The sequence below is a fragment of the Rhincodon typus genome, chromosome 17 (assembly GCF_021869965.1).
Source record: "Rhincodon typus isolate 14 chromosome 17, sRhiTyp1.1, whole genome shotgun sequence".
Lineage (NCBI taxonomy): Eukaryota > Metazoa > Chordata > Chondrichthyes > Orectolobiformes > Rhincodontidae > Rhincodon > Rhincodon typus.
In genome coordinates, this window is record NC_063348.1 from 35130975 (window position 1) to 35147583 (window position 16609).

The 16609-nt window shown below is 40.5% G+C and overlaps 1 protein-coding gene across 1 annotated transcript in view; it reads right to left on the minus strand.

Moving 5' to 3' along the window:
• galnt18b (UDP-N-acetyl-alpha-D-galactosamine:polypeptide N-acetylgalactosaminyltransferase 18b) overlaps positions 1-16609 on the minus strand; it is a 236023-nt gene that overhangs the window by 116276 nt on the left and 103138 nt on the right. Inside the window, exons 3-4 of the mRNA XM_048607031.1 lie at positions 11335-11501; positions 3442-3625 (exon numbers count right to left, since the gene is read on the minus strand). Of these exons, the coding sequence (XP_048462988.1) occupies positions 3442-3625; positions 11335-11501 (351 nt within the window). The remainder of the gene's footprint in view (positions 1-3441; positions 3626-11334; positions 11502-16609) is intronic.

Below are 16609 nucleotides of genomic sequence, written 5' to 3' on the forward strand. Positions count from 1 at the left end.
TTCCTGCTCCTATGATGCTGCTTGGCCTGCTGTGTTCATCCAGCTCTGCACCTTGTTATCTCAGATTCTCCAGCATTTGCAGTTCCTACTATCTCTAGACCTGAACAATGCCCAGGTTTGGGCTGACAAGTGACAAGGACAGAGGAGTTCAAAACTGGAGGGCATAATTTTAAGGTGAGAAGGGAAAGATTTAAAAGGGACCTGAGAAGGGCACTACCTGTGAGATCCTACATGCATGCCCACTACACACTGCCCTCGAAGCAGCTATGGGGGGTAGAGACTATCACACATCTCCTTCTGGAATGTGCCTTTGCAAAAGAAATCTGGAGAAAGATCCAGTGGTTTTCGCTGAAGTTCATCCCAAGCAGTTCCATGATACAGGACTCTGCGCTCTACAATCTGTTCCCCAAGATGCACACCGAGACAACGTCGACTGTACCTGGAAGACCATCAACTCGGTGAAAGACACTCTTTGGCCTGAAAGGAAACTTGCGGTCTTCCAGTGCAAGGGGCTGACCTCAACCGAGTGTTGCAGACTGGCACATTCCAAGGTTCAGGATTACGAGCTGAGGGACACAAAAGCTTGGGGCAGCTGCCTCCAAGGTTCAGTGGGGAAAGGCCACCATCTAAGTTTTTTGGTCAAAGTATAATGGGGTCTGATTAGTTATCGGACTCTCTCAGTGCCTCAAATATATGTGAACAGCATCTTGCATAAGTAAGGAATGCCTTTGTGTTTGTTGGAACAGTTGGGAAAGTCAAATTCCAATGTTTGTTTGTTTCTCCATATGCTAAAACTGTACAGAACCAAACTGCTTTAGTGACCATGTATGTATATAAAGATTATTTATGAATAAATATATGTTTGAAATTTTAAAAAATTGACCAGAAACTGAACTGGACTATAAATGTAAACATTATGGCTACGAGAGCAGGTCAGAGGCTAGGAAGTCTTCAGTGAGTAACTCACCTCCTGACTCCTCAAAGCCTGTCCACTATCTACAAGGCACAAGTCAGGAGTGTGATGGAATACTCCCCACTTGCCTGTATGAGTGCAGCCCCAACAAGACTTCAAGCTCAATTTGATTGGCATCACATCCACATTCACCCCATCCACTACTAACACTTTGTAGCAGCAGTCAGTACAATCTACAAAATTTGTCAAAGCTCCTTGGACAGCACCTTTCAAACCCACAACCTCTACTATCTTGAAGGGCAGCAAATATATGGGAATACCGCAAACTGCAACTTTCCCATCCAAGCCATCCTTCATCCTGACTTGGAAATATATCGCTGTTCCTTCAATGTTGCCAGGTCAAAATCCTGGAATTCCCTCCCTAACAGCATTGTGGTTCCACCTACACCAAATGAACTGCAGTGGTTCAAAAAGGCAGCCCACCACCACCTTCTAAAGGGTAACTAGGGATGGATAACAAATTCTAGCCCAGCCAGTGACTGCCATAAATGAATTTTTTTAAAATTGCACTGTGACAGGAACTTTATGCCATTCAATGTATTTTAACAAGCAACAAAAATGTAAGGTACCCTTTTCAGATTATAGTGGAGGATGCATTTTAGATGTAACCACAGACATTTTGCAGTTAACTTTGATTACTTGAAGTTAGTGTCTGGTTTGCACCTAAACAATGGTGAGTGCCTTAGCCTCACTGTTACAGGAAGACAGGAAGATGAAGGACCATTTAACCATTCAGGCCTGTACTGACAGTCGGAGAAGGTGCCTGAGCTGCAATCTAACTCCATATGCTCATCTTTTCTTACTTCACACATCTTATACACTTTGTTCCTATAATACTTAATACCTCTGGTTAACAAATTATCAATCAAACACTTTTTAAATTACTAAATGATCTCACATGAATTGATACTTGCAGAAGAGAATTCCAAATACTTCCTATCCTTTGTTGACATTTCCCAATTTCATTCTTAAAAGATATGGCCTTAGCTTTCAGATGATCTGCCTCAGTCCTTGACTCCCCCAAACAATAGAAATAGTTTCTCTTTACTTACCCTATCAATTATTTGGTTTCTAATAGTGATTTTTAGGCCATTGTATATTTTGCAGCAACTCAGATCTGCCATAAGGCACACCTCTACATCGGATAATGATTTATTAAACTATTAATCAACTCCACTAAGCTACTTGTCAAATTCACTACTCTTATTATGACTTATTTCATTGCAGGGAAAAATTCAGCAATTAAACTTAAGGCTCTCTCAAGAACATGTTGAAAGTGGGTGACATAATTCCTTGTCAGGTGTAATTGCATCAGGCAGTGAGACTGATTGGCATCATCCATTAATGGATTGAACTCACAGACAGCTTATCAGCTTCACAGCTTTATTTAATTTTCAGGTCTTTCATCAAATAGTCCTACACTTGAAAAAGAAGTCAACCCCTGACAATCTTTTTGAATCAGGTAGACACCTGGGCTTGCTATCCTCTGGGAAGAATTCAGGCAAGTATCATTCCTGTAAGAGTCTGGGGTTGAGCAATCTGCTTCAAAGTTGCTGTGTTAATCTCAGGGAATGTGCCAATCATTCAAAGGGCTTTCAATAGCAGTTTGTATATACAATAAAGATGAATAAGCAGCAAGGTTATGTTATCTATGATATCCATTGCACATTTAGAAAGTAAACTAATGAATCACCTTCACAAAAAAACAAAGCAACAGAGAAAAAAAATCTTGTACTTGTTTAGAGCCTCAACACAGTAAAGCATTCCAAGGATTTTCATAAAAACAACACATTTCAGTGTACCACACTGTGTGGAGCTGGAGGAACACAGAAGGTCAGGCAGCAGAGAAGCAGGAAAGTTGGCGTTTCGGGTGAAGAAGAGTCCCAAACCCAAAACGTCAACTTTCCTGCTCCTCTGATGCTGCCTGACCTGCTGTGTTCCTCCAGCTCCACTCTGTATTGTCTCTGACTCCAGCATCGGCAGTCCTTGCCATCTCCGACATTTCACTGTAAGAAATATTGGGTCAAAGAGACCAAAAACTTCATGGTCAAAAAGGGAGTCTACTAAAGAATGATTTAAAGGAGGAGGGAGAAGTTTTGCTCTGCCTGTATTATTTATTCTATAACTACTACATTCTCAATCAGAAATTAGAATGTGTAATTAGAAATGGGAACAGCCAGTCTTAGACAGTATACTGTAAAGGATTAACTCCTAAGCATATACATGAAAGTTATTTTAATGATAATGTGATAGATCACATGATAATGGCGAATAAAGAAAGAAGCAAAGGCCTAGATTTTGTGCTAAACCGATTGAAGCTATTTAGTGTGATGTAAATACAGCGCTACTTTGAGAAATCCTCATATTTTAGTAACATCCCTTCACTACACACATTCTCTAAGTCTCTACAGAGCAACAGAAACTGGATAAAAACAGTCTGAGAATTCCATCAACAAGATGATATTTACCATTGAACATTGAATTCAACATGTGCATCAAAGAGAGCAACAATAGGAGCTGTCGCTGCTCTCCAGCCACTGACCCGTGATCGGATTAACCCTTCTTGCTTTGTGTGTCTGATCATCTTTACAAAGCCTGGCTGACGTGTGTTCATTTCGTCAATGTAAGCTTGCAATTTCTCTTTGAGTTCATCTGCAAGTTGAAGAAATATCAGTCATTATTAACATCATACTCGAGCCTCCTAGCCAACCGGAACTGCAACTTGCATTTGTATAGTGCCTTCAGCATTATAAAGCATTTAAGCCTTCTCCAGAGATGGTTCAGTTGCAAATTGCCATTGAGCTATTTACAATTGCACGTCAGGATAAAAGTTACATGCTCTGGGTATTAGAAACCTGAAATAAAAATAGAAATACTTAGGAGTACTCAGCAGGGTTGACAGAATCTGCACCTTCCTTTCACCATCATCCCGTTCATCCTGTTATCTCACTCTATCATGATCTTCCCTAATTTCTTCATTTCCCTTGCCTTTGTACTTGCTTAAATCCAAATAATTATTTAATACTTTTCAGTCCTGACTAAGGTAATCAACTTGAAACATTAGCATTGTCGCTCTATCCAGAGGTTTTGCTGGATCTGCTGAGTATTCTTTTTTCTATTCGTTTATGGGATGTATAGACATTGCTGGCTGCACAAGCATTTATTGTGCATCCATAACTGAAGAGAGAGATTACTGATTTTTATTCATTGAATTTAAATTTCACTATCAGGGTTTTAAACTTGAGAAGTTTAGCTTGGGGTTCTGGTTTACGAGTACAGTGACATTTCCACTACACCTCTAACGTCCCCCTCATTTGTAATACTTACTCGTATTTATTTCAGAAAATGTTAGGACAGATGACCAAAACCCCTGCCAAAGAGGTAGGTTTTCAACAGTATATTAGAAGGAAAGAAAGAGATGGAGAGGCAAGGAAGTTTAGGCAGGAATTCCAATGCTTAGACCCCAACATCTGAAGGGGAGAGCATTGAGAATGCTTAAGAGACCAGAGTTCGAAGCATGCAGAAATTTCAGTGGTTTGTAGAGCTAGAGAGGTTGCAAAGATAGAGCGAGGTTAGAGTCATGGAAGGGTTTGTAAACAAGGCTGAGAATCTTATTCTAATAGGTCTCCAGTGCTTCGGTCTGCAATGCAATGACTCTGTGTTGGTCTGAAGTGTGATTATGGATTTCAGGGGATAGTGAATCAACAGTCTCTTTTATATCCTGTTCAATTTTAAACTCCCAAGAATGGTGTCATCCCACTGCTTCTCACTTTTCCGGCTTGTGACTGTGACACTGCTGTCACTGTAAAATGGTCATTTTATCCTGGTTTTTTTTAAGGGAGATTGTAAAGGCAGAGATGCCGAAGAGTCTAGGGAGCTAGGAAGCTAAAACAGTTTAATAATGGAAGGGGAGTAGCCAGTTATCCCAGTTCAGGACTTTCTATTTTTCTTTAAGCTGTAGCAGTCACAAAATGTTTTGAGTCCAGAAGAATTGCAAGCTTCAGGAAAGGATTCCGAACTAACTGTATCTGAAATCTCTCTGGATGTTGTTCCCTACCACCTGCAAGAATCTGTGTTTGAATTTATCTTTTTGCCAAGCGGTGTGTTTATGGGACGTTGCTATATTGGAAAAGTTAATTAGTAAAGTTGCTGTATTGGGTTGGTTAAGTTTTCCAATAGTTAAGTTACTCTAAATTCCGATTTCTTTTGTTCGTGTCTCAACTGTAGTGTTTAAATAAATTCTGTTTTACTTAAAGCCGAGTGGATTGACCAGTTCCATCACACCTGGAACACCCACTTCACATCTACCTTTAAAATAAGAAAAAGTTAGGGTCTAGGTTACCTTCTTAAAATATTTTGAGGGGGGTCTGGCCTTGTCCATAACTGTAACCAACAAGTAAATCACAACATTCAGTAGATGCAGAAATGAAGCTGAGAAATTAGTATAGGTTTTCAGTTTATTTGTTTGTGTATCTCCTCCGAAAGACGATGGTAAAACAATTCAATCAGCAAAACCGTCTTCACCACACTGACTCTGTAAACAAGACCATGAACCTGTTTATTGTACGGGAGGGCAAGGATAGTAAGCCAAGAGCTGAATACATCATTAATCAAATCTTTTCATTGTCTTCAGTGAATGATGACACCAGAAAACATTCTCCATGGAAGCAGCAGCACTGGTTCAACAGTGCAACATCAATAATTTCTTCAGTCAGCACTGCCTTTTCATCATCCCTTACACCAGAATCCCCACAGGTATCAATGCAGTTGTACAGCACCTTTAATGTAAACACTAAATGGACAAATTATCAAACAACATTTGACACCAAGCAACACGGGGAGACATGGGGGCAGGTGGCCAAAAGCTTAGTCAAAGAGGTAGGTTTTAAGAAGCATCTTAAGACGAAATGGAGACATTTAAGGAGAGAATTCACAGTTTAGGACCTAGATGTGCATGTAACATACACTTGGGTCCTTAAAACCTTAAATAATAGATACATTAAAAATACATGTTGTGTTTACAATGTAACATTAAAAGAAAATGATGTAAGTGAGAAGGGGGTAAAGAAGGAAGGGATGGAAAATAAATGGGAGAGGGGATTGTTGAAAGCGTAAGCATAAAATAAGCAATTAGCTCAGCACACTCAGTATTTTCACTGGTGTGGAATGATAAAATGATAAGATGAAAGGCAGCTGAGTTAATCAATGAGATCCCATTTTCCCAACACACAGCATGATCCACTAACCATCTAGCAATAACACAAAATGAGTGCTCAAACTGATCAAGTTCATCTCATCTCTATGCTGTTTGTATCAGGAAAGCACATTGATTATCCAAGAGACAGAGAGAACTAACTGAAGGGCGTCTGTCTGACCTGTCACTGACACTAAATGATTGTGTGTTAGAATGACAGCAGTGGGCAAATTGCTTCCTTAAACAGCAATTTGTATTGATCCTGCACCTCAGTTAACTACTAAAACATTGACAACTTAAAACTCTAACCCCTTTTTGAGACAATGCTGCTTCATACATTCCTTTCTGATGATATTTATCAACTTTAGGTTGACAGACAGGTTCTAAAAGACCTAAATAAGCTAATCTACCTCACTGGCCTTGGTGGAGTCATTTTACCTGCTAATAAGCTAACCCTACACCATAAGTTTTTAATTTCCACAATGACACTGGATGTGGCACTAGATCAAATGCTTTCTGGAAATTTAAGTACAGTACATCCACCAGTCCCTCTTTATCCACAGCACCTGTTAACTATTCAAGAAGTCCAATGGATTGCCAAACATGATTTCCCTTTCACAAAACCATGTTGACTCTGCCTGATTACCTTAAACTTATCTAAGTGCCAGCCTTTAATTTTTTTAATGATAGCTTCTGCTAACATTTTCCAGTGGTAGATGTTAGGCTAACTGGCCTGTAGTTTCCTGCTATCTATCTCCATTGCTTTTTGAATAAAACAGTTGAATTTGCCTTCTTTGAATCTAATGGGACATTCCTTAAATCTAAGGAGTTTTGAAGAATTAAAGCAGTGCATCAAGTACCTCGCTAGCCCCTTCTTTTAAGACCCTGTTATGAAGTTCATCAGGATCCAGCACTTTTCAGCTCATAGTTCCAACAATTTACCACTTCCACCTTGGCAATCCACCACAACCTAGTTCCCTACTTTCACCATGTCAGCCCTGATCACTGCAAACCATGTATCAGGAAGCGAACACTTAGAAACCATAATCCCTAATTATGGATTCTAAAGTTACAAGGGACTGTTGTTAATACAACTACTCTACGGGTACCATTTGTGATGTCCCATCAATTTAAGAGGGTAATAATGAATAAAAGCAATTTAAGATGGTCACGGGGACAGTGAGGAGAGAGATTAGGAGGGATAGAATGCCTTAACAGAGAGAGCGGTTGAAGAGACCATTGTATTTTTTAGGGGAAAGTTGGATAAAATTTGTTGCAAAAGAATACAGGAATATGAGGAAGGGAGGAACATGATGGGGTTAGTTTACTGGAAAGCCAGCACAAAGCCTATTGGATGAGTGGCCTCTTCTTTCCTGATTCTGGATCAAAGCAAGAGCTGAGAAATTTCATCAATAAAATATTATGAGAATGTATTTTTTGGGTTGTAATTCTGTTCAAAGAAATAATTCTTTCAAGGAATGTGGCTGTTGCAGGCAAGGCTAACATTTATTACCCAGTCGAATTACCATTGCTGGTGAACCACCTTCTGGAACCATAATATTCATATTCCGCAGGTACACCCAGTGTGCAGGTAGGCAGGGAATTGTAGGAAACCTGACATATTACACCTCCTGCACACTATAACGTAACCCATCCCTGCCCCCACCACCACCAGTAGCAAGCACACAATTCTGGCCCAAGCCATTCTGATCAAAGAAAACTGGCCTTTGTTATCTGCTGATGCCACCAGGGACCGCCCTTTCCCTTACTTACTATTTAAATAGAAGTCATTTCTACTCCAGAAAGTATTCATAAGCAGGGGGGTGGGGAAGGGATTGAGAGTAGAATGAATGAGTCACATTTCTCTCTTTCCTTCAGTAAATTTGGCCCCAGGGCTGTCTCTGCTCTCAAGAAACAATCTTTAATTCTATTGACTGGCAATCGCACAGAACACGTCACTCTGTGAACTGAAAGTGGTTCCACAATCTTCCACAGACAGACACAAAGCTGGAGGGATGAAAGCTGCTGCACGTTTCATGTGCTCGATGGTTGCGTGCAAGACCCAATTAAAAATAACAACTACAAAGCAGATTTCAGTCACCGCAAGACCCTTGTCATGTGTTTTTCTGCATCAGAATCACCTCTTGGTGGCTCAGATGTTGTCACACTGGAGTGATTTTAAAAACACCTTGCTTGCCTGTATTCTGCAGAATGTGAAGATTTTATATCTCACACACCAGAACAGACACAGAGCTATTACTGGGAAATACTGAGTCATCAGAACAGGAATAGAACATTCCCTTCAATGATTCACCATTTGTTAGTTGTGGCACTGACAATAACTCCACAGAGGCTGGTAGCCCATTACCAAGTCAACAGTTTTTTAAACACGCAGTGAGTCCTTGACACAGATCCAGGCTCCTCAGAGCCAGCTCTCAGTGTGAACAGGATGTCTGACACTCCTGTTTTTATCTGGCAGCCAGGGCTCCCTGATTGAACCAGATTTACAGCCCCAATCAGGGAACTGACATTCTATCAAGTCCACCTGGCTGATCTCCTAACAGTCATTACAGCACAGTCTTTAATATATTCAGTTCATTTTCCCTCTTCTTCTCTGTATTCATGAAAGGATAAGTTGCTGTCTGAATTTTAAATACCTGATTGATCTTGTGCTGTGATTTAGAATGATATATCATAATCCTTAATTGTTACTGGATCAAAATCCTAGCATTCCCTGCCTACCTGCACACTGGGTGTACCTGCGGAATATGAATATTGTGGTTCCAGAAGGTGGCTCACCAGCAATGGTAATTCGACTGGGTAATAAATGTTAGCCTTGCCTGCAACAGCCACATTCCTTGAAAGAATTATTTCTTTGAACGGAATTACAACCCAAAAAAAAATTCTCATAATATTTTATTAATGAGATTTTTCAGCTCTTGCTTTGATCCAGAATCAGGAAAGAAGGAGGCCATTCAGCCAATAGGCTTTGTGCTGGCTTTCCAGTAAACTAACCCCATCGTGTTGCTCCCTTCCTCATAATCCTATATTCTTTGAATCAAATTTTATCCAACATTCCCCTAAAAAATACAATGGTCTCTCAATCACTCTCTGTGGTAAGGCATTCTATCCCTCCCAATCTCTCTCCTCACTGTCCCAGTGACCATCTTAAATTGCTTTTATTCATTGTTACCCTCTTAAATTGATGGGAAATAACAAATGGTAACTGTAGAGCCCACAATTGGGGATCATGGTTTCTAAGTGTTTGTTTCCTGATACATGGTTTGCAGTGATCAGGGCTGACATGGTGACTCAGTCCCTGGTGAGATCATTGTGCCAGCTAGAATGGGCATTCACATCCAAAACATGATGCTTGACAATGACCATTAAAGTGTATCAGCCATAATAATCAAATAATCTCTCATATGGTCTGCTCTTTATCTCATTACTTGCATATCCACTGCAGAATTCCCAGCATATGAGCCATTCTTGTAGCTACAGTATTTAGACGGCTGGACCAAACCAGAAACTGAATCAGAACAGCCATAAAAGTCACAGGCTGGGAATTCATACAATCATAGAGACAAAGTCATATAGCATGGAAACAGACCCTTCAGTCCAACAAGTACATGCCGACCATAATCCCAAACTAAACTAGTACCGCCTGCCTGCGATTGGCACATATCGCTCCAAACATTTCTTAGTCATTTACTTATTTAAATGTCTTTTAAATGTTGTAACTGTTTGTGTATCCATCACTTCATCTGGGAGTTCATTCTACACATGAACTACAGTTAAAAATATTGCCGCTCATGCCTTTTTTAAATCTTTCTCCTTTCACCTTAAAAATATGGCCCATAGTCTTAAAATCCCCCACCCTAGGGAAAAGAAACCTGCCATTCACCTTACTTATACCCCTCATGATTTTATAAACCTCTATTAGGTCACCCCTCAACCTCCTACGCTCCAGTGAAAGAAGTCCCGGCCGATCCAGCCTCTCCTTATAGCTCAAACCCTTCATTCCTGGCAACATCTAGTAAATCTTTTCTGAACTCTCTCCGGCTTAATAATATCTTTCCTATAGCATGGCGACCAGAACTGCACCCAGTACTCTAGAAAAGACATCATCAACATCCTGTGCAACTTCAACATGACGTCCCAACTCCTATACTCAAGAAAGTAACATTCTGACTCACTAAAGCCTGCCCACCATGTACAAGGCAGGTCAGGAGTGTGATGGAATACTCTCCGCTCACCTGGATGAGTACAGCTTTACAAATACTCAAGAAACTTGGCATTATCCAGGACAAAGCTTGATTGTCATCTCATCCTCCACATTTGACATTCACTCTCCAACTCCAACACAGTGGCAGCATTGTCCACCATCTACAAGAAATACTGCAACAACTCACTAAGGTTTCTTTGACAGCACCTTCTAAATCCGCAACACCTATCACCCAGAAAGGCAAGGGCAGTAGATGCATGGGAGCACTACCACCTGTTGGGTACCCTCTGAAGCTTTATACCATCCTGATTTGGATTGACATTGCTGTTTATTCACCGCTACTCAATCAAAATCCAGGGATTTCCTCCCCAACGTCACGCTGAGTGTTCCTATTCCTCAAGGACTGTTGCGGTTCAAGAAGGCTACACCTTGCGTCTTCTTGAATGTCATTAATGTTAGGCAATAAAGCAATTCCCACATCCCATGAGTGAATTAAAAAACACATCCATGCACGCTTATTCGCACGTAGATACACGGATGAGGAAATCACACACATACTGTCACACATACGCTCAAACAAGTACAAAGCGTGAACACTAACACACAATCACACACATCCTTGACTTACATGTACACTAGCCTACACAGACACACACACATTCCTGGCCTTATAATGCAGTACATGCTTTGTTGTAACTGTGTGTATCACCACAGGAGATCAAATAATATTTATAGAAAAGAACAAAAGGACCACCATTGTAAATTACTTGAGGAGACTTTGAAATAAATGGAATAGATTTGCAGATGGGTTTATTGAGATAAGGGAATAGTTAGAAGGAAAGGTTGAGAATTCTGCAAATGATTAGCTGGGCCTAATTAACACTTGATGTGCAATAAAAAGCTATGATACATTCCAGCCACAAACAATTGCCACCCACTTACCATTGTTACTGTGGTCATCGACTAGCACAATCTCCTTGAGAAGGTGAGGTGGGGTTTTAGATATCACTGAGTGCATAGAGCGTAGAACAACAGAAGGAGCTTCATTAACAAAGATAAAGACCACGCTGATTTGAGGGAGGTTCACTGGGTAGGTGAGGTTACTGCATCTAAAACAACACAATCAGAAATAGAAAATTAGTCTTGTGGAATATAGTTTAAAAGTTTATCTCTTTTTCACACTAAATTCATGTTCATTTTGAAACTACAAACTGTAATGGAGTGTGAACGGATTTTATTTCATCTCAATACTGAAGATATGAGCTTGATTCAGAGTCACATGTAGCAGATTCTCACATTACTTTGCTCTAAAGTTCAGAAGCGGCAATTTCAATTTAATGTTGCCATTTTAAAGAGTTTGTGAGAAAAGAGAGAGTCTGTGCTAACTTTTTTTTATAGGTGGCAGGACAAGTTGAAAAAGCTTGGTATTGTAAGTAGAGACAATGAATATGCAAGGAAAAAAATTTAAACCTTTATAAAAAGATTGGTTAGTCAAGATAAAATATTGCTTATATTTCTGGTAACTACACTTTAGGAAGCAAGTCAAAGTATAGGACAAGGTGCAGAAGAGGTTTACTAGAATACTGATGGGATGGAGGACTCCATTTATGGCGAAAAGCTGAAAAGGAAAAAGGTTAAGGGCAAATTTGTCCTTTAAGGAAGGAAAACCTCACCCATAACCAGTCTGGGTATATAGGTGACTCCAGTCACATATCAATGTTGACTCTTCACTACTTTCTGAAATGTGTTTCAGCATCTCAGTTATACTAAACCTCAGGTAGAAGACTCATCGCGAACTTCTCAGGACAACTATTAATATTCTAAGATATCAACAATGCCCACATCCCAAAAACAAAGGTAAAATAAATTCACACAGCAACAAAATCATCAGGCCACCTTTGTCAGATCATTTCAGCACCAATGGTCCAGCAGAACTGAAAGGAACAGAAGAACTATCGCTAGTGTTGCTGCTTACAATTTCTTAAAACTCAATTGCCATCAAACAGCTGTTTGAGATGCAGTGCCTCAAACACAACTGACCCAGAATGGAAGTTTGCACTGATGTTCTGACAGAGCAAAGTACAAGCTTAAGGGCAAAATGTGGCACCTTAGAAATTGGCACACATAGATGGTGTACTAGAGGGGTAAAGAGCAGAGATTTCACCATCTCAATATGATACCTGTAAAGTGAATGAACCCAAAGCTTTCATGTTCCAGAAAGCTTGACATAAAATGTCAAATCACTAGACATACAAAATCATTGGCCTGTATTGACCTTGAGAACGGGATTGGGCTCTCCACCATGGCAAGTACATTCATTAGCCTGGCTGATTTTCAGTCTGAAGAATCTATCCAGACTAGCTGGAGAAGGTGGAAGGGGGAATGATTGGAAGGGCAAAATGTGTATGGTGGAACCCAGGAAGCTAAATTGAAGTTATTTGTTTGAGGAATGAATGGCATGGATGTAACTGGGCTCAGGACCCTGCCAAATTACACTGCTGCAGGTTCAGAAAGATCCTCAATCTAATTCTAAAGCATTCTTGATTTGATGGTAGACCCACTCAGAAATGGGGATAACTGACTCCAGCATCTGCAGTTCTTGCTATCTCTGGGATAACTAAGTTCTTGTTGTGACCAACAATGCACAAATAGTGGACCGCACATTGGTTTGAGTTTTCACTTTAATTGTACCTTATTATATAGTTGCACCACCCCATCATGATGGGAGACCCCGGACACAGAGAGGGTGAGAGCAGAGCCAGAGGATCATCTCTGCTTCTGTGTCTCCCATCCCAACTAACTAGAGTCCCTTATCCCAGTACACTCATGTTGCACGATGGAGAAAGTAATAATTGGGGCAACAAATCTAAGCTGGTATCTTCACAAATATACTGGCCAAATGCTCCCAACTTTCACTAAAAATCAGGTCATATTGGCAGAGCCACACACAGTCCAGAGATGTACCCTAACATATAACACTGCAAGGTGCCAAATAAAACCCCAGGGCTTTTACTAATCACAGTGAAGTTTTTTCACTGAACTGTCAACATGGCATCACAGAGGAAGCCTAACTTACACAGACATCATATAGATTTGTAAAATTGGTGCATTTGAGTCAGAAATCTGCACAAGTAGTTTAACTTCAGGAAAGAGAACTGAATCGTCTAACAGTCTGGTGTCTTTAGGAGTCAGTATGGCTGGGTTCTGGTGTGAGTTCGCCTCCAGCAGGGTAGCTAACCTCACACAGCAACTTTTATGTTATCTCCTTTAACATGAGAAACAGGGCCTGGATACTGTGGGATTGAAGAATCAAATGGACATTTATTACAGCTGACTATTATTACAGTCATTATATTCCCGAGACACACAAGTGTCTGGGCTAACATTAAGCTCTTACTTACAACAGAGAAGCATGTTCCCAGTTGCATGTCATGCTTCCAGTGATTTGAGTTAAGATGGAGTCCGAGACTTTTATACCCTCAGGGCACATGCTATGATGCAATGATGATATCATGATCATGTCTCTTAAAGGTATATTGACCATAAGACATAACACAACATTCCTTTTTTGTCAAAGAGAAAGCCTATTCCAAACAGATATACATTGTTGTACATTGGCACAAGTTGTCAACTCAATAATTGTACAAACAAGTAACAGAGTTTACAGTCATAGAATTTCAAACTTCATTATAATGCCTTGGAGTTTGACAACTCAATCCTGATCTGGTGATTGTACATCATCTGGAGGGGTATATGTTGTTCTTTGTTGCATTTGTTTAACAACTCGATATCTTGCTGTCATTCAACATCACCTCACAATCATCACATCGGAGTATTTTTCCTCATGCTCTTTGCGTGTGTTTGGTGTAAAGTATATTGATCCAATTTGGCTTCTACTCCTTCACAATGTACTATCATGGTTAGCGATGATTTCACATGAACTGTGTTGCTTGCATATTGTAGAAGCCTTTGTTGGTATTCAAGGACTTGTATTTCTAACTCGTATTCTCTGCACAGTATGCAGTTGGGTAGCTCTCTAGCTGCTGACTTGTCATGTCTCCCTTCTATTCTCCACTGTATTTGAAGAAGAATATTCTGTGGTTCAAATAGACAATCAGTTCCTGGAATAGGACCATCCTCACACGCTTTCTGTGCACAAATTGTGCTGGGGATTTTAATCCTTTCTCCATTTCGTTGCTGCATTTGCATGCACTGGTGTGAAAAGCTTGCTTTTGTATCTTGCTGTCTGTGTGACACGAGTTGTGATCTCTTAATTCTGAAGTTAATTATTATTTTGAACCGGTCTTCACGAAACATCCAGAACTTTTCTGGATCTTTCTAATTGTCCATGGGAAGACCAGATGCGATGATTTTGTGAAGCCTTCCCTGGCCAAAGTCAAACAAGGTTTTCAGAGTTACTTTCTCGGGATAGCTACCTGACTTCCAGTGGCTTTACTCAGAAGTAGGCCAAGGGCTGGGTTGTAGTTATTTAGGGATATACAGCACCCTCCCACTTCCCACCCCAACACTACATAATTAAATAGACAGAGGGAACGTTGTGAAAGCTCAGAGATGGACACGATAAAACTTTCATAAGATGTTAACTCTCACAGAGGCAGCCATTAAACCAAATAAGCAATTAATTCCAGCTGTTCAGCTGTGGGCAATCTTTAAGTGCCAGAGCTTCAGCCTTTTATCCAGTCTTCACACAATGCTTTCCTCAACCTATTTCTGAAATGTTTTCTATATGAGGAGAGTCCTAAAGTGCCCACTGAGTGTAATTTCTTCTGCTACAGGTACATGGTTGGTGTCAGGAGGAACATGGGGTCTTTTCTCAAACTACCCAGAGACTAAAGCTTTGAATATAAAAACCAGAAGGAAACAAATGGGTCACACACCAAAAAGAGAATACGTTGACCGAAACCACACCAACACCAGCAGAGGTGACAGAAAAAATGGAGCAGTGACAATGAAATTTCCACGACACCATGGCTCAGGTTTACACAGAGTTAGAATGACTTAAAGGCCATTTAAAATGGTAGATGGGACCCAATTCTGAGATTCACGATCCAATTACCAGAATCATCAATTTGTGTTGCTGAGGGATAAGAATATAAAAAGCAAACCCATGGCCTGCACTCCTGACCTGGCCTGCTCCATTGCTAGGGAGGTATCTCTAGACTGTGGCAATTTCATGGGGTCAGGCTAGTTTCCATGTGACTCATAGTTCACAGGTCTCAGGAGGAGGGCAAGGACTATAGTTTGAATTTGGGATTCTATTGAAACGTAAAGCCCAAAGATCTTATCCATGTCCCCATGCCTCTCCAACTCAACCCATGACCCTTCCACGCCCAATCACCAACTCCCGTGGCACCTTACAGCCTCCATGCTAACCTACACCCCCAAACATATCGATTGATTGTTCGTACCATTCTCACCAACTCAAGATTTGATTTGATTTATTGTTGTCACATGTACCGAGACACAGTGAAAAGTGTTGTTTTGCGTGCTCTGCAGACAGATCATACCATACATCAGGTAGCAGAACAGAGTGCAGGATATAGTGTTCTAGCTGCAGAGATGGTCCAGAGAGAGAGAGGTCAACTCATGGCTCTTCCATGCCCGTTCACCCAGTATAACAACATACAGAACTAATAAATGTTACAATAACAGTGGCACATGTGAAACCACTAACAGCAAAATCTTCGTAAAAATTCTTTAAAAAGGTTAATCAAATGGATCATTAAAAAATCGATAACAGAGGCTTCAAACACTTCATATCTCTTAATTCTATGCAAATGAACAGTAAAACATCGACAAAAGAAATGTCACAAGGAACCACTTACTACAACTGCTTAAAGATGACAATCAAGCAAGCTCAACAGTTCTCTCCAGCAGTCAAAACAACTCACACGCAGGTAATCCTTTTATGAGCCTGGGCTCTCAGCCAAGTTACACTGTGCATACCTGGCAGTGATTTGTGTGCCAGGATCAGTTGATCAAATTAAACATGTTTCTCTGGTTATTCATAATCAAGAGAATTCAGAATGTACTCAAGCAGCATACATTTGCAAAGTGCCAAACAAAATGTCTACAATTCAGAGATAGTAGGAACTGCAGATGCTGGAGAATCTGAGAGAACAAGGTGTAGAGCTGGATGAACACAGCAGGCCAAGCAGCATCAGAGGAGCAGGAAAGCTGACGTTTCAGGCCGAGA